The following is a 27,691-nucleotide window of genomic DNA, read 5'->3' as shown; positions in this document are numbered from 1 at the left end:
TAAAGCTGTTGCTAGAGAATTGAATGTTCATTTCTCTATCATAAGCCTCCTCCAACATTGTTTTAGAGAATTTGGCAGTACGTCCAACCAGCCTCACAACCGCAGAACATGTGGGCGAGCGGTTTGCTGATGTCAACGTTGTGAACTGAGTGCCCCATGGTGGCGGTGGGGTTATGGTATTGGCAGGCATAAGCCACGGACAATGAACACAATTGCATTTTATTGATGGCAATTTGAATGCACAGAGATACCGTGATGAGATCCTGAGGCCCATTGTCGTGCCCTCATGTTTCAGCATGATAACGCACGGCCCCATGTCGCAAGGATCTGTACACAATTCCTGGAAGCTGAACATGTCCCAGTTCTTCCATTGCCTGCATACTTACCAGACATGTCACCCATTGAACATGTTTGGGATGCTCTGGATCGTCGTATACGACAGTGTGTTCCAGTTCCCGCCGATATCCAGCAACTTCACACAGCCATTGAAGAGGAGTGGAACTATATTCAACAGGTCACAATCAACAGCCTGATCAACTCTATGTGAAGGAGATGTGTTGCACTGTATGGAGCAAATGGTGGTCACACCAGATACTGACTGGTTTTCCGATTAACGCCCCTACCTTTTTTCGAAGGTATCTGTGACCAACAGATGCATATCTGTATTCCCAGTCATGTGAAATCTATAGATTACGACCTAATGAATTTATTTCAGTTGACTGATTTCCTCATATGAGCTGTAACTCAGTGACATCTTTGAAATTGTTGCATGTTACATTTATATTTTTGTTCAGTATAGATTACACATTTTCCTGACAAGTCTGTGGACAGACTTCAAATCATCCATGGTTATGAAATAGCCAGCCACAGACTTGTGCACAGGCCATTTATACAACTGGCTCACAGGTGGCTTGGCATCAACAACTCTACATTAGAATGGAGGGGTGTGGGCTAATTGGCATCACACTTTGGTACTGAAGCACAATCACTAATAAGTATCACCAGCACTGAGGGAAGAGGCCATTAGAAAGACAAAGGATGTGTGAATTCTCCCCAAACACTGTAATGTAGAGGTATACAGCACTATCAGCTACCCAAGGCAACTAAAGCCCTGGTGTCCATAAGGAACCACTCGTCCTTTCTGATAAACAAGAATTCATTCAGCAGGAGGGTTCTTTTAGTGTTGAATGTACCTATTGACAATAGCATTACAAGCTTTTGTGGTGGATGTGGTTTCATAACTCTAGTTAATTATGGATAAGAAACAAACAATGGGCTCTTGAGGGGTAAAAACAAGGAACAATTAACTTCTTGTTGATCCTGCCATTATCTTTTCATTTGTACAAAATCTTTAAGGGGTGTCAGTAAGGCTACAAGGGATTTTGGTAATGGCCCTCTTGGGAGACCTTCTTTATACTGAGAATTCTGCTATTTCTTCTGCTTAGAAATGAACTGCAGTAATTACTGAGGGGGGGGGGTACTTTTGTGTTGCTCTTCACTGTGGGTGGAGGTATTACGGATTACCGCGGTTAACCATAGTTGTACTATTCTTTAGTCATACAAAGAATCCCGAGGTGGACAGTAGAACACTACGTAGACTCATATCCTAAAATGTGTTATTGACGGCAATGTAAAAAAAAAGTGACTTTTCTTTGACTGTGTATCTGACTATTGCTTGAAACAATAAACAAGATTTACTGTCAAGACATCTTCACTTTCTCATGATGGGCATGGAAGGCCACCCAGGCCGTTCACCGACAGCAATGAGTCATACTCGGGTTAGACCCTCAGGGATAGACTTAACGGGTTCATGATGTTGGGAGTGAGAATGACTCCAAACTCGTGTACTGTACTTGTACATGAATAGAGCACATATCTATTCATGTGAAAGTTAACATGGTTTTAATTCATAGCAAAGTTGAAATGACAGGGGGAATAAATTATTCATCTTTCACATTTTTGAATCTCAGTTGCACCTCTTTACATGAGATGGTAGTGATACAAAACCATTGCAGATGGTAGTGATACAAAACCATTGCAGATGGTAGTGATACAAAACCATTGCAGATGGTAGTGATACAAAACCATTGCAGATGGTAGTGATACAAAACCATTGCAGATGGTAGTGATACAAAACCATTGCAGATGGTAGTGATACAAAACCATTGCAGATGGTAGTGATACAAAACCATTGCAGATGGTAGTGATACAAAACCATTGCAGATGGTAGTGATACAAAACCATTGCAGATGGTGGTGATACAAAACCATTGCAGATGGTAGTGATACAAAACCATTGCAGATGGTAGTGATACAAAACCATTGCAGATGGTAGTGATACAAAACCATTGCAGATGGTAGTGATACAAAACCATTGCAGATGGTAGTGATACAAAACCATTGCAGATGGTAGTGATACAAAACCATTGCAGATGGTAGTGATACAAAACCATTGCAGATGGTAGTGATACAAAACCATTGCAGATAGCATAAATACTAATACAAACAGACACACAGTTTAATAATGTAACTCTAGCTACACCCCCCCCCCAACAAAAAACCTGATAAGTACTTTATTTGTAAATAAAGTGCATTAAAAATGAAATATGAGACCCTACAGTTAAAATGAACTACGGTATACAAGTAATACAACAATGGAGACACACTTATGGATAAAACAGGGTGTCAACGAATCCATAAACCTAGCTTAAGAATGGCCACCATCAACCTGCTCAAGGTAAAAGTGAGATTTGAGCATTCCTCGCAGGGCAGGTTCCTCAGCTCGGTTCGCGTTTAAGAGCGTACGCTACACTTCAGTCGCTCATTCTTAGTGTGGACTTTGACGTCGTACGACACGAGGGTCTCGTGAGACGGTAAGAGAATGAGTTAAGAGGGAGAAAGAAAGAGATCCAGAGTTCTTCACTAGTGTTGACAGGCCAGTCCTCTCTCTAGATCCGCCAGCCCTTGCCTGGGGCTTTAGCAAGAAGACAAGGAAGTGAGCGCAACAAGAACACTGGACACGTGTGCCCCTCTCAGACCATGGACAGACGAGGAGATAACAGGAAGACGATATGAGATGTGACATACTGGAGACCTCTTCCTCCTCTCGATCACTCCATAATACACCAACACTGATCTTGTCCATGACCTCAGACTGCCTGTTAAGACTGATCATCACTGACTTGATGATTGTGTAGTGTGCTGGATAAAGTGATCGGTGTAATAAATACTCGTCACTGAAAAGGTCATGAAGCTCAGAAATATAGGGGTGCGTCTTCAAAATGAGTAATGCATATTTTCATGGTTGCACTTTTGAGTGTTACTGATCAGTTGATAAAGTTTAGTAATCAGTCCCTCCTGGATTGCACCGGGCTTTTTGGTGATATTTGCAGGACAAAAACCTTGACTTCGCTGCGGCAATTCTGACATTTTGCATGTGCTGATGAGGGAAGCATTTTGTTGACGTGTGGCTTGATTGAACCACATTACGCGGTAAATGTGCAGTGATTGGCTGAAATTCACTGTTTGCCCTGCGGTGATGGGTCAGTTTAACGCAATAATTAGACTGTTTCACGTGGAAATTGTGCGGTGATTGGTCAAATGTGCAAGCCATCGCATAATATGCCAAATTGACTTAGCAAAAAAAGAAGAATCGATAGCAGAATTCTGGAGAGACTGAGCCAGTTAGTGCTGGTTAGCGCACAGTAGTGCCTCCCTGTGGTCAAAGAGGATAACCACAGCACGCATGTTTCCGAGGAAGGTTATTTTAGTCTGTAAGTCATCTCCTGGTCTGTGTCAAAACCACCACCCATTACATGACAACAACAAAAAGACAATGCCAAAGAAACATACATTTCTTTGGAGCTAAAGTGTTTCGCTATTACACCCGGGAAAAATACTTTAACACCGACATTAATATGTCAGGCAGACAGTAACTTCACACTTTCAACTGTGATTGATAGGTTGAAGCTGATTATTTCCACTCCTAGCTTAGTGATTGTATGGCGGTTAAGTTTTCAAATGGCAGTGGTTTGGCTTGTACCTCAGGATTCCAGACTTGGTCTCAGCTCCTTTAGGATTTTTGGTAGCTCTAGGAGACACATGCTATACCTGAACAGCTGACGAGGAAGACCACTCCTGCCTACACGGTCAAGGGGGAAAAAATGTTTCTCCCAGTTACCGACGGTCATTTAATAAGCCATAGACTTTTTCCTAAATCCAGTTCATCGTTTGGGTCAATCCTGGAAAGCCAGCTTGCTGTTGAAGTGCAATGAATTCTCTGCCTCTATAGTTCTAATGAAGCGGTCAGTTGTCACTGCAATGCTTTCAAAAGTGGGAGGAAATCCACTAGTTAGACATGAACATAGTGCAATGGAGTTGGCCTGGAGACCGGCCTGGGTAAAAGCTGTGGTTCCACAGTGGTGTCTGGCCAAAGGTTCTGCAGTTGGTACTGAAGCATCAGTTGAAGAGGATCGAGTCTGGGTCCCGGTTGGCTATCTGGGCCACGTGCTTCAGAATGTCCTTCTTTGTGATAATCCCCAGCAAACGACTGCAAGATAGACAGGGACAAAATGTCAGAGGTCTGGACTTCTTAACATATACAAACTCTTTTACATAAATAAGTTCTGTCACTTTTTTTTAGTCTGTCTTGGGGTTTCTGTTCAGTTCTACTCATGAATGTACACTACCATTCAAAAGTCTGGGGTCACTTAGAAATGTCCTTGTTTTTTGAAGAAAAGCACACAAAAAAAATATACCATTAAAATAACATCAAATTGATCAGAAAAACAGTGTAGACATTGTTAAGGTTGTAAATGACTATTGTAGTTGGAAACGGCTGATTTTTAATGGAATATCTACATAGGCGTACAGAGGCCCATTATCAGCATAATGGTTAATGAGTAGTACATAGCGTTGTACGAGATATTCAGTTTCTTTGCAATTTCTCGCATGCAATAGCCTTCATTTCTCAGAACAAGAATAGACTGAAGAGTTTCAGAAGAAAGTAATTTGTTTCTGGCCATTTTGAGCCTGTAATCGAACCCACAAATGCTGATTCCCCAGATACTCAACTAGTCTAAAGAAGTCCAGTTTTATTGCTTCTTTAATCAGGACAACAGTTTTCAGCTGTGCTAACATAATTGCAAAAGGGTTTTCTAATGATCAATTAGTCTTAAAATTATAAACTTGGATTAGCTGACACAACGTGCCATTGGAACACAGGAGTGATGGTTGCTGATCATGGGCCTCTGTACGTCTATGTAGATATTCCATTAAAAAGCAGCCGTTTCCAGCTACAATAGTCATTTACAACATTAACAATGTCTGCACTGTATTTCTGATCAATTTGATGTTATTTTAAAGGACCAAAAAAATGTGCTTTTCTTTCAAAAACAAGAACATTTCTAAGTGACCCCAGACTTTTGAACGGCAGTGTATAGAAGTAGTGGTTCCTAGCTACATAGCTAGTTCTCAGTAGCAACTTTACCCATTGTGTGTGATGAGGCATTGGCGCAGGCCCAGCTTCCTGAAGATGTCCACCACAATGTCCATGGCGGTGTGGTCTGTGACAGTGAAGGGACTAAGGTCCATGATGCCTCGAAGCTTCAGAGGAGGGGGGCTGCTGGGGGGCTGAGGGGGCGTGTACTCCGTGAAGAAGATCCTCGAGGTGCTCACTATCCCATCCTGACGCTGTCTGGCGTTATCTGAGAGAGGGGAGAGAGGGTTTTTACAGAGGAGTGGCAGAGACAAATACACTGCTAATGACATTGAGAACATTTACATAATAACGAGTAATAATTAGATATTAAACTGATTACGGCAGAAGGCAGATTACATTAGTCACGTTAACAACTTACTCCGCTTATCTTAAAATTAAAACACCCGTTTTTCTTTTCTTTTTTTTCAAATCTTTTGAAATATTAGGACATGTAAACACCTTAATCAGCGTTCCAGCGGTATATTTGATCTACGGATGTGCTAGCACCAGCTGAGCCAGCCTCCCTCTCTAGTGCGAGTGAAGTTGAGCTCAGAACAACTGAATGTACGCATCTTAGAAATGGTTTGAACACACAAAGTTTGTATGCCCCGACTCAAATATGCCTTCCAAAAATAACAAGTCCGCTGTGGAAACAAAAGTTTATTTTGATTTGCCCATTTTTTCGGCATTGATCAGTGCCACCAGGTAGCCTGATTTCAGAATGTGTCCGTGCAAACAAGACAATTAGGGAAATCGTTCTTCTTGCAAAGCACGTAAACGTTTGAATCAAACCATCATATTCACCTGACTATCCACGATAATTGCCTTATTGTGTCCATGTAACCACACTCAGTTATGATGACAATGAACGTGTTGGTCAAAAGCCAGCACCTAGCACGACACAGGACGATGACCCATCATCCATACCTATGGAGATGGTGAGGTCCCTGCGCAGCACGAAGCCCACCAGGCGCTGGGACTCATGGGAGACCACCACGGGGAAACCGCTGTAGGTGGTCTCTGTGATCATGGTCTCCACGTCCTCTACCGTCATGCCGTCCTGGGTCAGTACGGAGAGCGGCGGGTCACTGCGACGCGGCCGCATCACGTCCATGGCGAGGGTCTTATGGCCAAACTCCTCCTTGGCCTCCAGGAAGGGGTAACCGTTGAGGCGGATGTGCGCCTCGTAGATGCCCTCGCGCCCGATGGCGTCCGCCACCCACTTGCTGGTCATGGCCGCGGCCATCAGGGGCACGATGTACTCCAGCCCTCCGGTCAGCTCGAACATGATGACCACCAGGGATACGGTCATGCGGGTCACCCCACCTGTGGGCACAGAGAGAGGGCTGGAGGCAGAAGTCTCGAGGCTATGCCTCATGTCGACATTTAACCAGGAACAAAGGAGTTCAGAGTAAAGACAAAACCAAGTGAAGAAAACACTCGTAGACATGCAAGGTGTCAACATACAGCACTCTTGCAGGCCTTACCGAAGCAATCAGCAGGCCTTACCTAAGCAATCAGCAGGCCTTACCTAAGCAATCAGCAGGCCTTACCGAAGCAATCAGCAGGCCTTACCTAAGCAATCAGCAGGCCTTACCTAAGCAATCAGCAGGCCTTACCTAAGCAATCAGCAGGCCTTACCTAAGCAATCAGCAGGCCTTACCTAAGCAATCAGCAGGCCTTACCTAAGCAATCAGCAGGCCTTACCTAAGCAAGCAGCAGGCCTTACCTAAGCAAGCAGCAGGCCTTACCTAAGCAAGCAGCAGGCCTTACCTAAGCAAGCAGCAGGCCTTACCTAAGCAATCAGCAGGCCTTACCTAAGCAAGCAGCAGGCCTTACCTAAGCAAGCAGCAGGCCTTACCTAAGCAAGCAGCAGGCCTTACCTAAGCAAGCAGCAGGCCTTACCTAAGCAATCAGCAGGCCTTACCTAAGCAATCAGCAGGCCTTACCTAAGCAAGCAGCAAGCCTTACCTAAGCAAGCAGCAGCCCCCACCATGGCGTAGAGGCCTGGGGTGATGCAGTCAGCACCAGGAGAACACCAGCCCCTGAAGATCGCCCAGTCATGGTGGTAGTAGGCCAGCTGCTCCATGCCTATACCCAGCAGCCTGCCTGCAATCGCCCCCACCGCCATACTAGGAATGAACAGCCCGGAAGGAACCTGGAGGAACGGAAAGACATGATTTATAGAAAAGACTCAAATCCCATGGAAGAGCTCGCATTGAAATCATACAAGTAAGCGGTGACATCTCTAGACAGATGTTGTGCCATACAGACAGGCTACGGTAGAAGAAACAAGGTCCTCTCATACCTTCATGCCGAAGGTAACCACGGTGATGAGCATCTTAAAGACAAGGGCCAGGGACAGCTGCCACATGGCCGTGTAGACGTCATCTCCAGCTGGACGGTCCGGCAGCTCGTTGCTGCTCTTGGTGACGTTGGCGTTGTCATAGTTACACAGCTTGGAGGAGTCCAGCAGGCCACAGTCGTTGAAGAGCTCAGAGATGAGCTCGCTGGTGCTGGTGCGGGTGTAGCTGTTAGGGAAAGCCACCACCGCCGTGACTGCGGTGACAACCAGCACCTCCAGAACCGGGTAGTGGCCCAGCCACGTGGTCTTACGCCGCCGGCACCACGCGATGTTGGCTCGGATGAAGAAGGCGCCCCAGATGCCGCCGAAGATGCCAAGGAGGACGAAGGGTATGAGCTCCAGGAGGTGCCAGGGGGTGTGGAACTCCACGTAGAACAGCACCAGGCGGCTGTTGCCAAACGGGTTGATGGAGCGCAGGGTGAAGGCTGCCACCAGGGCCGCGAAGAACGACCGCCACAGGGTCTTCAGAGGGAAGTAGTAGCTCACCTGAAAGGATCATGAGGAGCAGGACGGTTACCATAGACAAATGTCAACATTTGAATTGAATGTTCAATTTAACTTGAAGAGTAGTTCAACTTGAATCAGAAAGCACGTCTTCTTCTTCTTATGCAAATCTAAGGCATTTCTCACCTCTTCCAGACTGAAGAGCACTCCTCCTATGGGGGCACCAAAAGCCACAGACACACCAACGGCAGCAGCAGCAGACAGAACCTGACACAAACAACCAAGGAGAAGGTGGTGATCAGTGTGTCCTTACGCTAAGACTTTATAACACAGCACGGCAACAAAGCTGAGTAACAGCTCATATAATGCTGTGAATCAACGGCAAATATCTCAGGCGCAGTGCTAACAGAATTGAGAACGATAATTGCTGGCACTGCACTTCCATTCATACTAGCTCGCTGTGGCAGGGGAGAACAAGCATCACCCTGGGGTATATGTTTATTGAAATCGTAAACCCACAAGACCATCTACAGGCTATTTATAATTTCACGGGGGTTTCCCGTGCGGAGTCTGACTTGAGGCTCTCTCAAATTCTTTTGACACGGTGTCAACGCAAAACAACATCAGTGTTCCTAGTTTTTGGAATTTGTGTCAGCTCCATGAAAAAGACTGTCAAAGGTTAACCTGTCCATCCATATAAAATGTGCAAATGTTTGTGAATAGCCCACTGCTATTGTTCCTCACCTCTCTGCGCTTGGCCTCGTTCTTACGGTACTTGGTGAACAGGTGGCATAGGATGTTGCCACAGCAGCAGGCCACGTGGACCAGGGGCCCCTCCTTCCCCAGGCTGAGCCCCGACGACACAGCCAGGACCAGGGTGATGGTCTTGATGATCAGGGTCCACTTCCCCAGGTACCCTCGGATGATGAACCCACTCAATATGGTTTTGATCTGGGAGAGAAAATAAATATCACGGGTAAATGAACCACATCATTTGTCCTCTTTCAAAAGACATATCAAACAAGGCAAGAGGCATAAAGTAGTCGTACCTCTGGGATCCCAGAGCCACAGGCATAGGGGGCGAAGGCCCTGACCAGTGTCACAGCCAGGAAGGCGAATAGTAGAGCCCAGCACACGTACATTAGGTAGTTCGTAATGTACGCAAAGGGACCCTGCAGAGAGAAATTTCACAATAAGACTGACCAAAATAAATCACGTAAAACAAAAACAATGGCTCGAGTAGTACAATTTTAACCCACCTCTGTCGTGCCAATGATGAGCTCGGCCCAGCTTTTCCACTGGGGACACTTGTCCCTCTCCTGGAAGGTGGTCTCGTTGGAGGTCCAACAGCAGTGCTCATGGTTGAACCAGAACCCGTTCAGACAAACCCCTTCCTTCAGGTCTGTCATCCAGTGGGCTGATATGTCGATCCCACCTGCCAAAGCACCTGGAATAGACCACAAGGTAAAATGACTAACACTGTCAATGGTTTCCAGGGTGTTGCTGTGAGGGGTTTAGTAGAAGGAATCAAATGAAAAAGTCTAATGATAAACATCTGTATCCGTTTAGACTGACCTGACATGAGTCCGATCAGCAGCATGAGCAGCCATCCAGAGAAGGCATCACTGACACTCTTCACCAGCGCCCATGTGGACTCTTTGCTTTTACTGGTAATCTACAGAGAAAGACGTAAATATTCAGCTGGGCTGAAGTGCGATTCGGTATACCCTTTTTCCATTGTTCACATTCACTCTTCCAAGATCTCGTCGAGCCAATCGAACCCAATACTGACATTGACAAATTAAACAGAGAATTGGAAGAGTAAAGAAAGAGACTGGACAATTATGGCATTCTATTGGAGTATCTCTCAGGGGACTAGAATTAACAATTCTCCCTGCTTTTGTCTTAGAAGACAGACATTTAATGCAGAGACAGGACAATATTTTGAACAAATGCTCTCTAGATTCTCATGTTGCTTGTCATTGCAAAGACTAAAGCAGAGATAGAGATAATGTGACAGAGTGCTACTACAGAGTGATTTTTTAAAAACCCTTTTTGCTCCCCAATTTCGTGGTATCCAATTGGTAGTTACAGTCTTGTCTCATCACGGCCTCGGGAGAGGCGAAGGTCGAGAGCCGTGCGTCCCCCGAAACACAACCCAACCAAGCCGCACCACTTCTTGACACAATGCCCACTTAACCCGGAAGCCAGCTGCACCAATGTGTCGGAGGAAACACTGGTGACCATGTCAGCGTGCACCTGGCGACCGTGTCAGCGTGCACTGCGCCCGGCCAACAGCAGGAATCGCTAGTGTGCGATAGGACAAGGACATTCCTGCCGGCCAAACCCTGCCCAAACCTGGACAACGCTGGGCCAATTGTGTGCCGCCCCATGGGTCTCTAGGTCGCGACACAGAACCCAGAATCTCTAGTGGCAAAGCTAGCACTGTGATGCAGTGCCTTAGACAACTGCGCCACTCGGGAGCCCTACTACAGAGTGCTCACGTCACTTCCTGTTTAACGCAGAACGAGGGAGAGCTCTATTTGATGTTTTGGAAAGTTTTGAAAATCTATTGGAAAAGTTTGGTTAATAGCTAGCTACCTTTTGAGTTTGGATCCCGTGACACGGTTGGCATCAGTTGCTGAAACCACTACTATCTGTCCTGTGATCCTACCGACCAAGGCCGGGTCTGAGGAGCTGCTTGGCGTAGAAAGTAGCCCAGTTGCTAGCTAGCTGCCTATCAAGCTAGCAGGGTTTTCTTGAGGGCTTGAACTAAGCCTGTAACGCGGTTAGCCATTGTGGCTGGAGCTGCGGATTTTACTGGGCTTGTGACTGGCTAGATCCCTGCTGTTTGTTGTTGTGTTCAATCTACCCTGTGATCTGCCCTGTCTGGAACTGCGAGGCGTGACAGTTTAACCTACATTGCTACCATGACAAAGACCAAAGCCAGCAGGAGTACCACTGAGGATAATGGTGTCTATCACAGGTGAAGGATATTTAAAATGAACAGAAAGGAGTTCTACCAGCAGTTGTTACAACAACAAAATTGCTTCAGGTTTTTGGCCAAATACTGATGGAGTCAACTAATAAAAGAATAGAAGACCTGACCAGAGAGGTTCAGGACCTGAAGAACAATTTGCAGTTCTCCCAGGGTCAGCTTGATGAGTTTAAACATGAGAACGGGAAGATGACTGCAATCTGTAAGCCATTGCGAGAGAACATCAGTTCTGTATGTGAATCCATGATGACAATGACAGAGAAATCAGACTCTCGAGGGAAAATCAAGGCAGAACAACACTGTTGTGGACGGAATTGCGGAATCTCCACATGAGATCTGGACGGAGTCAGAGGACAAAGTGAGGGAAATGATCTCGGAGAATCTAAAGACGGATCACAGGAAGATTGAGGTGGAGCATGCCCACAGGAAACCCATCACTGGCTCAGGCCGAAAGTGGTCAAGTTCCTGAGGTTCAAGGACAAGGTAGCTGTTCTAGAAAGAGCCAAGAACATGATCGGAAGGTACATCTTCCTTAACGAGGACTATCCTGAAGCTCTGCGCCAGAAGAGGAAAGAACTTATCCCAGTCATGAAAGCTGCCAGAGTGAGTGGGGACATTACTTACATCTGCTATGACAGGCTCAATTGTCCCAAAAGCCTGGAAGGGATGAGAGAGCCAAGCCAACGTGTTCATAGCTTCAACCCTGCAGCGCACACACACCCACTTATATCAGCTTGCTTAGTTTGCTCTTTTCTGTATTATGTCTATCTCTGATAATCCACCCAGGAAAGGGCTGAAAATAGCCCATATTACTATATGTAGCCTTAGAAATAAGGTAAATAAAATCACAAACTTGCTAACATCAGATAATATAGATATATTAGCCATTTCTGAGACTCACTTAGATAATTCATTTGATGATACAGCAGTAGCAATAAAAGGATATAACATCTATAGACGAGACAGAAATGCTTATGGGGGCGGTGTTGCTGTATATACAGATGAAGTCGGAAGTTTACATACACCATAGCCAATTACATTTAAACTCCGTTTTCACAATTCCAGACATTTAATCAGAGTAAAAATTCCCTGTCTAGGTCAGTTAGGATCACAACTTTATTTTAAGAATGTGACATTTCAGAATAATAGTAGAGTGAATGATTTATTTCAGCTTTTATTTCTTTCATCACATTCCCAGTGGGTCAGAAGTTTACATACACTCAATTAGTATTTGGTAACATTGCCTTTAAATTGGTTAACTTGGTTCAAACATTTCGGGTAGCCTTCCACAAGCTTCCCACAATAAGTTGGGTGAATTTTGGCCCATTCCTCCTGACAGAGCTGGTTTAACTGAGTCAGGTTTGTAGGCCTCCTTACAGAGAGATTATTGATGAAACCTGCTCCAGAGAGCTCAGGACCCCCACAGTTTTATGACAGTTGTAAATACCTGCAGGAAAACTCTCTCTCCCACTCTTTCAGAAATGGAAGTTAAATCACTGTGTTACCACAGAGAAATGTTGCAGTGCGGTAACATCAAAAGTTTGAATAATGAAACAATATTTCTGTAATCCAAACAGTTGGAAGGGTCCGTGGGTACTTAAAGAACAATAATGTCGAATTCATTACTAATTTGTGATGTAACTAAGGACAGTGGAACAACATCACTACCTCTGAATGTGTATATTCCCCAGTGATCAGATTCACATCGAGATGTTGTGGAAGTTAAAATTATTAAATATGAAACTATTTGTGAGAAGACGTAATGTGATGTTAGCCTTCTAAATTAGATAATTGTTTTTCATATGATGTCTTAACCTGTCAGTGAGCACGCCCACGTGAGCAGAGACATTATGCCAAATGTCATGGAACGCCCCTTTTTCCAGAGTGCATAAAACCCCTTTGTGAAGAATTAACATACAGTCGGGAGAACAAGTATTTGATACACTGCCGATTTTGCAGGTTTTCCTACTTACAAAGCATGTGGAGGTCTATAATTTTTTATCATATGTACACTTCAACTGTGAGAGACGGAACCTAAAACAAAAATCCAGAAAATCACATTGTATGATTTTTAAGTAATTAATTTGCATTTTATTGCATGACATAAGTATTTGATACATCAGAAAAGCAGAACTTAATATTTGGTACAGAAACCTTTGTTTGCAATTACAGAGATCATACGTTTCCTGTAGTTCTTGACCAGGTTTGCACACACTGCAGCTGGGATTTTGTCCCTCTCCTCCAGAGAGTGGGCCAGACCTTCTCCGGATCCTTCAGGTTTCGGGGCTGTCGCTGGGCAATATGGACTTTCAGGATTTTAATTCATGACGGCGTAGTGCGTTACTAATGGTTTTCTTTGAGACTGTGGTCCCAGCTCTCTTCAGGTCATTGACCAGGTCCTGCCATGTAGTTCTGGGCTGATCCCGCACCTTCCTCATGATCATTGATGCCCCACGAGGTGAGATCTTGCATGGAGCCCCAGACCGAGGGTGATTGACCGTCATCTTGAACTTCTTCCATTTTCTAATAATTGCGCCAACAGATGTTGGCATCGGCCCGATGTCTAGTTTAACAGCGATGTGCATACCTATATAATCCAGCCACCTATATAGCCACGTCAAATGCTGCGCTTCAAGTGCAGCACAGCATTCCTAACATAGCCCACAATGTCTGCTGTGTGGACTGAGCAGTTGAAAGAGTAAGAACATTTCAGCGAGACAACTCAAAGGTGAAGGCCATTAACGCCATGATAATGGAATTAATTGCCCTTAACAATCGACCGATCTCTGTCGTGGGTGAACTAATTTATTTTTATTATACCTTTATTTAACTAGGCAAGTCAGTTATGAACAAATTCTTATTAACAATGACGGCCTATGGGTCTCCCAATCACGGCCAGATGTGATACAGCCTGGATTCGAACCAGGGACTGTAGTGATGCCTCTTGCACTAAGATGCAGTGCCTTAGACCACTGTGTCCATGTGTGTGTTAACTATTTAACTGTACTAGAATGCTTAAAAGGCCGCTAAAATCAGTGCATCACTATTACAAATGGTTAAGAAATCTACAAAATGAAAGACAACACATTCACAGTCTGCAGCTGAGCGCCACTACCCAACACACATGCCAAAAGACAAAAGGAAGAACCGCAAGCATCGCACAAAGCACAGCAGGGGAAGGGTGAAATGCCAGATTTTCTGTCTGAAATGCCAGTTCCCTTTGCGTTTCCTGGCAGTGAGGGACTGCTTCAAAGGCTAATCACAACATGCACAAGCTACGGTGAAAGTGAAACCTCATCATCTTTACCTGGGATTTAAAACGAAGAAGAATGCCATTTTAAATAGATCAGCTAATTTATATTTTTGCACCTTTTTTTTAAGTGAAGGACACGTGTCTAACCAAGTTTGAGTTTGATAAGACTTTTAATGTATATCTGTGGCTTTTGTATTGTTTTTGTAAACAGTTCATTTGTATGTGGGACCAATACATTGGATATGCCTAGGCTAAACGTTCAGCTACTTTGTAGAGGTTGAAAAAACACTTTGATATCCCCTGTATGTCCCCCGACACCCACACAATGTTTGAGAGAGGTTGGTGTTGTAGAAATTGAGTTTTATAGTGAACAATAACTTTTAGGCACATCCAGTGTACAAAAACAGTGCAATTACCACATTCAAACTCTTTGGACAGGTTGAAGGGACACTTGAACGTACCCTGGATACCCCATAGTACCAGCACAATGTTTGAGTGAGGTTGATATGGTAGAAATTGTGTTTTTATACTGAACAAATAGCATTTAGGAATTGCAAATATGTAATAGCACTGGAATTATCTAATTTAGAGACATATGCCAGTTTAGAGAGGTTTAGGGACACTTGAAAAATATCCTGTGACCACATTTGACACCACTAACTAAAACATCTGCCCATTTGTAGTTGTTACAGTTGAAGTGGGAAGTTTACTTACCAGACTTGTGGAGGTCTACCAATTTTTTTTCTGAGGTCTTGGCTGATTTCTTTTGATTTTCCCATGATGTCAAGCAAAGAAACAGTGAGTTTGAAGGTAGGCCTTGAAATACACCCACAGGTACACCTCCAATTGACTCAAATTTTGTCAATTAGCTGATCGGAAGCTTAAAAAGCCATGACATAATTTTCTGGAATTTTCCAAGCTGTTTAAAGGCACAGTCAACTTAGTGTATGTAAACTTCTGACCCACTGGAATTGTGATCCAGTGAATTATAAGTGAAATCATCTGTCTGTAAACTATTGTTGGAAAAATGACTTGTATCATGCACAAAGTAGATGTCCTAACCGACTGAATATAGTTTGTTAACAAGAAATGTGTGGAGTGGTTGAAAAAACAGTTTTAATGACTCCAACCTAAGTGTATGTAAACTTCCCACTTCAACTGTATGTCTATCGATACCATTTTTTTCCTGATGTTGTTCACATGTTGTGGAAGCCATCTGATGCGTTTCCAGCTGTGGGAATCAATAATTCACTTATAGCTTGTCAATGAAAGATTACTTTCAAAATATATATATATATATTTTTTTTTTATTGTTATTTTGTGTGTGCTTGATCTTGTGTATTCTGAACTATGTAACTCCTATCTTCTGATTGTTTCCTCATAATCTTCCAGATGTTTTCTTTCCAAATATACCAAGTTTTGGCATGTCATAATCATGTAAATTACACATGAATGGCAGTTACTCGTCTATTTTGGCAGAAATCTACATTTTATATTACATTTAAGAGGTTAAGGACCAAACAATTTACAGGTCGCAAATAGTTGGGAGATTTTTGATGTACCGATTCCATGGCACATGTTTTGTGTATCAGTTCATAAACCAACGCTGGATTCAAAACTTATTTTCCATTTTAAATTGTTATACAAAATTCTTGCAAACAATAGAATGTTATATAAATGGGGGATACAACCATCCCAGCTCTGCAGATTTTGCTGTGAAGAGACAATCATTAGATTACTTGTTTTGGTACTCCCCATATGTAGCTTGATGTTGGTCACAGGTTCAGGAAGGGCTGAAAATGTGCATTTACTTGGAGCTAACTCTTAAAATAGCACTGCTGGTTGATTTGGGAAGTCATAGTCAATTGATAAGTTGGTAAAAATGTATATAGTATCCATGAGCTGGAATTAAAAGTGTTGTTGTCCATTAGTTTACTCCAATTATGGGAGGGGTGCTAGGGTTAGGGGAAAATAATAAGGAAAATATATATATTTTTTAAATGTTAATATTATATATATATATATTATTGACAAAAATATATAAATGGGTGACTGGAAATGATGCAGACAATTACATTGTTAGAAGCCACAATATAATTGCACTATTAAAGCTGATCTACCTATTTGTTTTAAAGAGTGAAATTGATGCCTACATTAATAACAGTGCTTTAGACCAAGGTTGGATTACTGAAAAGGAGAGGGATTTCCTCATCACCTCTCACCCAGTATGTTCAGCTTACTATGGCCTACCTAAGATCCACAAGAAACTACCTGATCCTCCTCTGAGGCCTATAGTCTCTGGTAACGATCGTCTCACAGAACTCCTATCCCAATTTGTCTATTTTTTTTCATTAAAAAGTTGGTTCCTTCCCTCCCAGCATTCAATACAGACACCACTGATGTGCGAAAGACCCTTGAAAATGTCCAAGTTGAATGTAATGATATACTTATAACTATGGATGTTCAAAGTCATTATACAAACATCCCCCATGCAGAAGCCCTCTCCCACTAGCTGTAGCAGATACACACCCTGAAGGTCTGCTGCCCCCTTCTGGTTTTATTTGGAAATTAACAAAAATGGCGTTTCCTATTAACTTTGTTCATTAAGCTGGCTCTTTTTACCTAGAGTATGAAGAATACAATTGAACAAAGCTGAATAAAATGGAAAGAATATTTTCTTCAAACAATTTGAGGGAGTGTGCACATGCAGCTAGTCTGTGCTGAGCGTTAAGAAATAAGTATTCCTATATACTTAATTTAGAGTTATTAATGTAACTTTGGTTGTTCTACAAACGTTGGGCTGTTTGGATTTTGAATACATTGTACGGCATAATGTGACTAATGATGATTTGAAAAAAGGTCACTTGAAAGGCATGAGCTCTGCTTTGTTTTTTTTGCGCAAGCTGCACACTACATCAGTCACAATTTGACAAGCACTTGATAATGCCTAGAATTTCACAGGGGCATCCCCTTTGTGTGTCCTTAATTCACCCTAAAAGAATCCATGCAATTCACAGCCAGTGGCCGTAGTGCCCTTCTTCCTGAGTGCTGCGAGCTCCATCACATGACCAGGTCTTTCTCACAGGCTACAAGTGAAGACAGACACATCGGGGATGCAACTGCACGCGTCCTTATCCAATTCCAAGATGCATGTTGAAGATATTGGAAGAACTGTCCACATTTACTTTTCATCAGCCAACAAGACGAGTAGGCCTAACGAACAGCAAAAGCACTAGCCTATGTCAATCTACTATCCCCAATAGTGCAAAGGTTGACCTATTCTGTTCGAGAAATAAATATTCCAAACATAGACTGGGACAGTTGTGGGATGCGATAGATCCCAAATTAAACAGATCAGAACGTTTATCTTAAAATGTTGATAAACTATTAGGCTATTTCTTCACATTATAAGCGCAGCAATGCGCACATGGTAGTAGGCTATAAGTGCGAACGTTCCATTAGCGGAAAACACCATTATCAAAAGTGACCGCAAATGCAATTATGCTTGTAATGCTTTTATTATAAAGGTGCATTTTTATGGTGAAAATGATCTTGCCCAAACTTGAAACTCACGCGCTGCTTATATATGTTGATTATCAATGTTACCAATGTTGATCCAAGATGGCGTAGCAGTCGGATGTGTGTTTTTGTCTTGTCTCCTCCTGTCCCGTGTAACCATTGTTTTACCCTGTATGTTTTTTTACTCCACGTGTAACTCTGTGTTGTTGTATGTGTCGAACTGCTGTGCTTTTATCTTGGCCAGGTCGCAGTTGTAAAGGAGAACTTGTTTTCAACTAGCCTACCTGGTTAAATAAAGGTTAAATAAAAAAATATGCCAGTTAGGCTCTACAACCCTTGTAAAGTGGATTAATGTGCTTAATTTTAAGAAGTTATTTGGCCACTTTAGTTGTGATACAAACCTTATTACAACATATAGGCCTATGGGCTAGGCTACATGAGGTGTGCGACTATGTTTCGAAAATGTCACACAAAAAAGGCATTGTTTCTTATGCTGGGCATCATTCACAAGTGATAATATATCATTCACAAGTGATAGGCTAATATTATCACCCATTAGACTAGTCTTGATTTAACATTATTTACATATAATAAATAATATATTTCTGAAATTTGTTTCCGATTTAGAATGGACCATGATTTAGAATGCACCTGCTTCGAAACAGGGGCAGCGTGAAAAAATGTAATCTATGCACTTAAATAGCAAATAGAGGACACTTTTCCCTGTGGTTTGTTTTCATGTCAGCCAGGTAAGCTATACCCCTGTAGTAAATATAAGCAAAGTTCTTAATATTAGGAAAGTTGAGAAATAAATATAGTAGGCCTAGTCTATAGAAAGCTGATCCTCCTCTTTTTAGTAGAGGCCATCACTCTCTATTTTCTCACGCAATTGCATAGTCTATTGAAATGTTGCGCAACATGAGCTCATGGACTCTCGTGGAGTGTTTTGATTAGATTTTCAAATACATTTGCATTCATGTCAGTGTGATTAGAGGGACAATAGAGTGCTGAGTACCAGGTAGTTAGGCTACGAATTACCAAGTTTGGTAGGCTATGAATGACCATGAGCAGCATCAGAGCATGAAGAAGCCTAATTACCATGACCGTGGAATTTGACTGCCTTCATTACATTTACATTTAAGTCATTTAGCAGACGCTCTTATCCAGAGCGACTTACAAATTGACTCATGACTCATGACCGCCGTTGTGGCTGTAATACGGTCACTGCAACAACCCTAGTTAAGAGTTAAAAGAACAAGGAAGTAAATAGTTGTAGGTCACCTCTCTGTGGCGGTCGCGGTCTTTGGACTTCTCCCGCACCCAGTCTATGGTGTTAAAGTCCTCATAGGTGCCCACCCCTGGCACCGGATCATCCAGCAGGTCCATCAGTTTAGGCACCCCGTTCACCTCCTCCATACCTGGGTTATCCCCTGGACGAGAAGGGAGAGACGTGAGGATTTAAAAAGTGTCACATATTCTGGTGTGAAATAATACAAATAAAATAACACATTTGCAATACCCATGACTTGTTTTGGCACAAAAGATGTGTGTAAAATCAATACAACACAGACAGGCGTTGGTCTTACCAGAACATTTGTCTCGGTCCAAGGGTGGTACATCCTCTGTATTAGAAAAGTCTAACGTCGCCCCTGCTATCTCCACCATGTCCTCGTCACTTGTGCTGCTATCGTTGCAATATCCGGTTTTATCCATCGAGAATCCTAACGGAATACACACAGCATAAGGTCAGGGTCCAAAAGCAGAGTTCAAATGAATCCTCCACCTAACTACATTCGCTAAATTAGCTACATCTGGGGGTGAGACGTGAGCTAGCTAACGTTGGCTAGTTAGCTCCGTCTGTTTTAATTTATTGTGTTCGACTGGCTGTTGTGGTTAGCTTCTAGCTAAATACTGACTGACATCAACCGGCATGGAACCGAGCTAGCTATTTATCTAACGCTAACGTTAGATAGGTGGCTGGACAGCTAACTAAAGCTAAGTTAACTTGCGCGGTAGCATCAGCCACACACTCATAAACCTTGAAAGCAATAGTAAGCACAGAGGTTCCTGTGCAAGCACATACTATTGACATCATATTACTAAAATAAAACAACTCGTTATTATTACTTCGTTGGCTGGAATAACTCCGCTCTGTTGTTATCCTATCGGATTTTAACCGAATTCCAACAACTTCCTGCCACAACAGACATTGAGAGCGGATCCCAGATGATAATACTGATCAGTTTATCGTTGATGGATTATTCCTTCACAATGGAAATAGAGTAGATTTTATTTGACTATTGAACCCACCAGTACAGCAAACAGGGATCACATTATGCCTAGTCCCCAAACTCATATATATATTGCCAATGATGATTCCCTGGGCGTCACACACAGACCTGTATATTTGCATGTATGCAGATGACAAAGTTAACAGCATTAAGTATTTGGGTGTAGGTTCATTATTGAAATCAAGCACTATTTCTTCAAGCATGCATTGTAGAAGGTTCAATGACTCCTCAAAACTGTCAACCTCATTGTTTTCTAGAAAATAAACACAGCACAGACAATGGTGAGAGTTAGTATCCTAGTGTACCCTCGGTTGAATAAATCAGACTTTGTCCACAGTGCATATGTAGCCTAGTGACCTTTCCTTGCCATCTCTGCTTCATCTGCACCAATATTTGGACATAGGATTAAGTGAAAACAATATGATAAGTAAATCACCTTCACCAGTTCAGTACTTTCACGACAATCAATGACTGGAATGCAAGATGGTAGATAGCCAATTCAAATAAAATGTTATTGGTGACATACACATGGTTAGCAGATGTTAATGCGAGTGTAGCGAAATTTTGTCAATTGACATGTAGGCTGGTCTACAGAATTAGTCTGGGGTATGAGTCAGTACAGGTCCATCAAAGCTGGGACCAAGAGACAGAAAAACAGCTTCTGTCACCAGGCCATCAGACTGTTAAAAATGGAGTCACCACCAGCCGACCCCCTGTATGTGTTTCTGTTCCAGACTCTGACATGCTTGTTATAATATTTGTTGATTTACATTTTTAGCATTTGTGTGTGTTGTATTGTTAGGTATTACTACACTGTTGGAGCTAGAAACATAAGCATTTCGCTGCACTTGCATTAGCATCTGCAAAATATGTAGGAGACCCATGAAATTCTATTTGATTTTTAAAAATAATCAAACCTGGTATAAAAGTCTGTGCATGGAGACCTAAAAACTTCCCAAAATGATTGTGTTATTTATTAGTATGACAAAACATCCAAACATGTCACAACACGGGTCATGAATTGCATCCTCTAAGTCACCCTGTGGATATTTTTATTCCCTAAGGCTTCATTGTTTCTGGTCCTGGGGCTATTATGAATATTTATGACTAATTCTGAATAATGAGTGGAAGCTGCATGCCACAACTCATAATCCCAGTTCTTAACACGTAAATCTCTCTTTCCCCTGCCACTGCTCCACCAAAGATTAAGCTATGTGAAGTCCCACTGGGCACACACTGGTTGAATCAACGTTGTATCCACGTCATTTCAATGAAATTATGTTGAACCAATGTGGAATAGACGTTGAATTGGCGTCTGTGCCCAGTGGGGATTTACAGCTAAATTTAGGAACACAATATGTGGTAGCTGTTTATATTTTTGTGTTTTTTTTTGTGTTAAATGCATGATTCTGCTGACGCAAGATCTACTTTGATTGAACTTTTCATATTAGGGGCCAAAAGAAAAAGGAACACTCAAGTGATTTGGACTCATGGGTTATTCCATGCCAGGATGGCCCAAAGATATGTATGATGTTTTGGATCTTCCTGAAATAAAATACATTGAAAGGTCCTTTAAATAAATGGAGAAATAATTCATTAAAGTTGGAAAATGTGTGACATTTTGGCTTTACCCGGACCTTCTTTAAGACACTACAATGATGAGTCTGTAGATGAAGCCAGTCTGGGTGACATTTGAAACCTTACCATGTGCTCTGAAATATGAGTGTTTATACTAATAATCAAATTCTTTTTACATACATTTAGGGATAATTAACCATATACATGTAAATATCTCAAAAGTACCATTTTTGATGTTGTTCATTTTTAGACATGTGTTTAACAATATACTCTATAAGTACATACAATTTCCAGAGTGGGCTCTGTGGTACATTTGAAGATATGACCCATGATATACATATCATTTGGCATTATAGGTCATTAATCAACCACCAGCAGAGGAAGTTCCCTTTGAATCCATTTTCTGATTCACTCTGTTGGTGGTGCTCATAAAATGAAAAATAACTTCAAAAGTAGCAGAGAGCCCACTCTGGAAATGTGATGTACTTGTCGAGTATATTGTTTAAAACAATGTTTAAAAATGAGCAAAACCAAAAAGGGTGCTTTTGAGATATTTACTTTATATGTTTAAATTAATGTAAAGAAATTGTATTCTTAACACTACTCATATTTCAAAGCACACGGTAAGGTTTCAAATAACCCCAAGACTGACTTTGTAGCATCTACAGACTCATTGTCAGCATGCCGGTTCAACCTTAAACACACTACTGCTACTGTTACTTCTTTAGCAGCAGATAGGTCTCTGCTTTGCTATCCACAAGAAGCTGAAAGGATCCAAAAGATTGTTGCTCTGACTTGCATCGTCTGAAAATGTATAGATTAACAGTGAAAATGAAGACATTGACAGTGAATCCACATCAACATCATCATCTCTACCTGCACATGACCATATGATCATGTATCACTCCATTGTTAATCTGCTAAATTGTAATTATTCGCCTACCTCCTCATGCCTTTTGCACACAATGTATATAGACTCTTTTTTTTCTTTTTTCTTTTTTTTTTTCTACTGTGTTATTGACTTGTTTATTGTTTACTCCATGTGTAACTCTGTGTTGTTGTCTGTTCACACTGCCATGCTTTATCTTGGCCAGGTCACAGTTGTAAATAAGAACTTGTTCTCAACTAGCCTAACTGGTTAAATAAAGGTGAAATAAAAAATTATAAAAAATATTGGGATAGAAGAGAGCAAAATCTCCAGGTGTGTTAGATAATAGTTGGAGAGAGAACCATGTCGAAGTACTGACTGTGGGATGTGCTAAGTTCGCATACAGAACAAAGAACTGACCAAAGACCAAGGGCAGACATCAATCTCCGTTTGATGTGTAATACACACCTAATGTTGTATCTTGCATGCCGTCATATCTTGGACATGTGCCAGTTTGAAGTGATCTCCAATTATCTACTTGAAAGTAATAGGAAGAATGCTGTGCATGTAAATCGTAACCTACTAATGGAAATCAAAGACTGGATAAGAAAGTCAACACATAGATGAAAATACATCTGTAGTATTAACTGCAGTGTTTTTGTGGACATTACCGTAGTACGTACTATAGTGTTTTTGTTTTATTATCTTTGACATAGAAGTCAAGGCTTTCTCTTTACAGAATCATACTGGAGAAATACTAAAATATAACATTTTCCATAACCTGTAGGTAGGTAGGACTGAGGTCTAAACGGATAGCTTAGAGATTCTGCTCCTTCTATAACCTGAAGGGAACACAATATATGGTCTGTACTTGAGGTTTCTCACACATGGGTGGCACAAATTGGGATACAGGGGAGGAGAATGGGCAAGGCACATGCACATTTTGATACTGTATTAATTATATTTGTTTAAAGTTGTTTTTGCAGACATTACTGGGCTCATGAGTGGTGCAGTGGTCTAAGGCACTGCATTTCAGCACTAGAGGCTTCACTACAGACCCTGGTTCGATTCCAGGCTGTATCACAATTGTAGCACAATTGGCCCAGTGCTGGGGTAAGCAGTCATTGTAAAATAGAATTTGTTCTTGACTTGCGTAGTTAAAGGTTTCATTTTTTTTTTAACTGGCTTGGTTTATACATTAGCTATGCTTAGAAGTGGAGCCCGAAATTTCTCCCCAATCAGAGAAGACTTACTAATGCCTTCATACATTCAAACCTTTTGGGAAACTTCAAAGACATGGTGAAGCTTAGAGTGCAAACTGTTTTAATGTAGGCCAGGGATTTAAACAGTCAATGGAGTGGTTCTCGGTTTAAGGTATAGTCAACTCACATGTACATCAAAAGCACTTTAACTTACATTTGTATGTGTTGTATAATACTACATCAAGAGCCTGAAACAATGATCACCAGTCAACATTGCATAAATGTCCATGTACAGTATAACATCCTATAGTGTTTACTTGTAATATGTAGTATGTTAACTGAAAAGGGTGTAAGCAAGAAATGCTATTATCAAGAGGCAAAATACACTTTTATTTAATTTAAATAGCACACCAAAGATTTGCTCACAAATTAAAGCAATGGTGAAATATTTTCATAGGAGGAGAGTGTAGAGAAGTCAATGTACTCGGCCTGCCCACCTTGTTAAACGAGAGAAGACAAACTAAAAGCTCCAAAAATAAAAAGCTTCTGCTAATTTTGATCTTGTTGTTTATTCATTGTGTTGGGGTGGTGAGTTGGAAGCAGGTGAAACGTTTTAATAAAACAAAACCAAGAAAGACACTAACATAAGGCAGAACGCAGGTACACAAGTGAACCTGGGAGAGTGACATAAAGGGGAGGAAAAGATGAAGGCAATGGTGAATCCCAGGACCGGTGGTTAGTACTCTGGCTATGCCGTCCCAATGGAGGGGAGGAGCAGGATCAGATGTGACAGTACCCCCCCCTGACCAGGGGAATGACCCCAAGGATGAGGAGCGGGTCGGTCGGCGTAAGTGGAAATCACAGATGTTGGGGTCCAGAATGTCCTCCAAACACCGCAAACACCGCTCTTCTGGGCCATACCCCTCCCGGTCCACCAGATACTGGAGCCGACCCCCACCCCACAACGTTGGGAGTCCAGTAAGGATCTGAGAGTACAGCGGGCTCCCCTCGATGTCCGGGGGGTTCGTGGGGGACAGCGTCAGCTAGGGGACCAGGAACCACCGGCCTGAGAAGGGAGACATGAAAAGAGGGTGAGATATGGTATTGACTGGGTAATTGTAACCTGTATGTCACTCATTGACCCTCCGGAGAACCTTGAATGGACCCACAAACCGGGGGCTCAGTTTCTTGCAGGGCAGACGGAGTGAGAGGTTCCTGGTAGAGAGCCAGACGCAATCCCCAGGATGGAACACAGGGGTCTCACTGCGGTGACGGTCTGCCTGCTCCTTACAATTGACAGCGCGCTGGAATCTCACATGCACATTGTTCCACACCTCCTCCGGGCACCGGAACCATTCATCTACCGCAGGAGCCATGGTCTGGCCCGGGGTCCAGGTCCGGCTGGAAACCCAACACACTTGAAGGGGGTCAACCAAGTGGAGTGACGTAGAGAGTTCTAGGAAGGAAACGTGCCCACTCACCCTGCCAGTCCTGACAGTGACTCCTCAGAAACCTCCCCAGCTCCTGATTCATCCTCGCCACCTGCCTGTTAGACTGAGGCCGATACATGGATATGAGGCTAACCGTGATCCCGAGCTTCTCCAAGAAGGTCCGCCATACTCGGGATGTGAATTGTGGGCCACGGTCTGAGACAATGTCCTCTAGAAGGCCATAATGCCGTAAGACCTGCTAGAAGAGTGCCTCAGTGACCTGGAGAGCAGTGGGAAAACCAGGAAGAGGGATTAAACTACATGACTTGGAGAATCACTCAACCACCAGAATGGTGGTGAAACCATCAGAAGGGGGAAGATCAGTAACAAAGTCAATGACAGATGGGACCAAGGTCGCTGAGGCACGGGAAGCGGCAGGAGATTCCAGGGGGACTTGGTTTGAGCACACACAGAACAGGAGTTGACATACCGCATAACATCTTGCACCAAGGTGGGCCACAAGTATTTCTCAGTGATGGAATGGATGGGGCAAGAAATACCTGGATGTCCAGAGACGACAGCTGTGTGCCCAGGTCAGCAGCCGATCCCTTATCCCTGTGGGAACGTAGCTGTGCACGGAAGGACAATTCCGGGGTGCAGGCTCCCGCTAGAGCCTGGCGGATGTCCACATCTACGTCCCAAACCACTGGACTCACGGCTCGGGAGGAGGAGATTATGGGTGCTTTGATATTCTTAGAACATGGGCGATAGGTTAGCGGGAAGTCGAACCTGGTGAAGAGGGCCCACCTGGCCTGGCGCCTATTCGTTCTCCTCCCTGTCCGTATGTACTCAAAGTTCCAATGGTCGTGAGGATGACAAATGGTTCCTTGGTACCCTCCAGCCAGTGTCAACACTCCTGATGCCAACTTCACCACCAAGAGCTCACGATGGCCATTGTACTTCCTCTCTGCGGGGGACAGTTTCTTGGATACAAATTTTAATGTGTCCCCCTGTCTTTGACAAAACTGCCTCCACACCCACCTCCGATGAGTCTACCTCAACCACAAAAGGTAGTGTGGGATCCGGGTGTTTTAGCAGGCGGGCGGAGGTGAAACGCCCCTTGAGGAGACGAAAGGCCTTGTCGGCTGCTGGAAAGCAAAGCAACCTAGGTGAGAGGGGCAGCGACGGTACTGAAATTCCTGATGAAGCGGCAGTAAAAGTTGGCAAACCCCAGAAACCGTTGTAACCCCTTGGTGGTTGGGCCTGGCCATGATCTTACCGTACCTACCTTGTCCTCCATCCTCACTCCCTGCGGGCTGATTTGGTAGCCCAAGGAGACAGCCCTCTGATGTAATTGGCACTTCTCCGCCTTGACGAACAGGTGGTTAGACAAGAGGCGTTTCAGGACTGCTCGAACAGGAGTGATGTGATCCTCCAGGTTGGTTGAGAAGATCAGGATGTCGTCGATGGACACAGTCACCTGACGTCAGAGCCTGTCCCTGAACACCTTGTTGACGAATGCCTGGAACACTGATGGAGCATTGGCTAAGCCAAAGGGCATAACCAAGTACTCATAGTGACCAGACATCGTGCCGAACGCCATATCCCTCTCATCCCCCTCCCGGATACGAATGAGATTGTAGGCACTCCGCAGGTCCAGTTTGGTGAAGAACTGGGCCCCGCAGAGCTGCTTGAGGGCACCAGCAGGAGAGGGTACCGATACTTCGTGGGGATGTCAATGAGTCCACAGCAATCATAATAAGGGCGTAATCCTTCCTCCTTGGCAATGAATAAGAAGCCAGCCGGCGCAGGGGACGTGGACCTGCAGATTAAACCCTGTTGGAGCACCTCTTGAATGTAGTCCTCCATAGCCTGGATCTCAGCCACTGACAGAGGGTAGATATGTTTGCGCGGCGGTTGTAGCACCAGAAAACAGGTCAAATGGCACAGTCCCAGGAGCAATGAGGAGGAAGACAGGTAGCGCGGGTCTTGGAGAATACCTGCCTTTTCCCGGCGATGTAGCAGGATCCGTTGGGCTAGAGGACAACCACAGGACTCTCAACCAACGTGGAACCACAAGGGACAGGAAAGCAATTCTTCCGACATTCAGGTGACCAGTCGGTGATTCTCATCCTCGACCGTGAGATGGTAGGGTTATGGCGTTGAAGCCAAGGTAGGCTGAGAATGATCTTGTAAACTGGTGATGAAGGGGATGTTTTCCAGGTGATTGGGCTCCACAGTGAGGGTGAGTGGTTGGGAGATGTG

General features: G+C 43.3%; 1 protein-coding gene across 1 annotated transcript; it reads right to left on the bottom strand.

The window, feature by feature from the left end:
• Positions 1–1,885: 1,885 nt before the first annotated feature.
• Positions 1,886–20,324, bottom strand: LOC118390527 (H(+)/Cl(-) exchange transporter 5). The gene is made up of 13 exons (XM_052457424.1): positions 20,185–20,324; positions 19,644–19,778; positions 19,339–19,487; positions 9,863–9,962; positions 9,547–9,734; positions 9,337–9,459; positions 9,032–9,238; positions 8,474–8,554; positions 7,787–8,329; positions 7,450–7,636; positions 6,406–6,804; positions 5,488–5,704; positions 1,886–4,548 (listed from the first exon to the last, which is right to left on the bottom strand). Exons 2-13 carry the CDS (start codon positions 19,768–19,770, stop codon positions 4,458–4,460), a joined length of 2,412 nt encoding a protein of 803 aa, XP_052313384.1. The 5' UTR covers positions 19,771–19,778; positions 20,185–20,324; the 3' UTR covers positions 1,886–4,457.
• Positions 20,325–27,691: the final 7,367 nt, after the last annotated feature.

Source organism: Oncorhynchus keta, chromosome 11 (assembly GCF_023373465.1).
Source record: "Oncorhynchus keta strain PuntledgeMale-10-30-2019 chromosome 11, Oket_V2, whole genome shotgun sequence".
NCBI lineage: Eukaryota > Metazoa > Chordata > Actinopteri > Salmoniformes > Salmonidae > Oncorhynchus > Oncorhynchus keta.
This window is presented reverse-complemented; position numbering and strand designations above follow the sequence as displayed.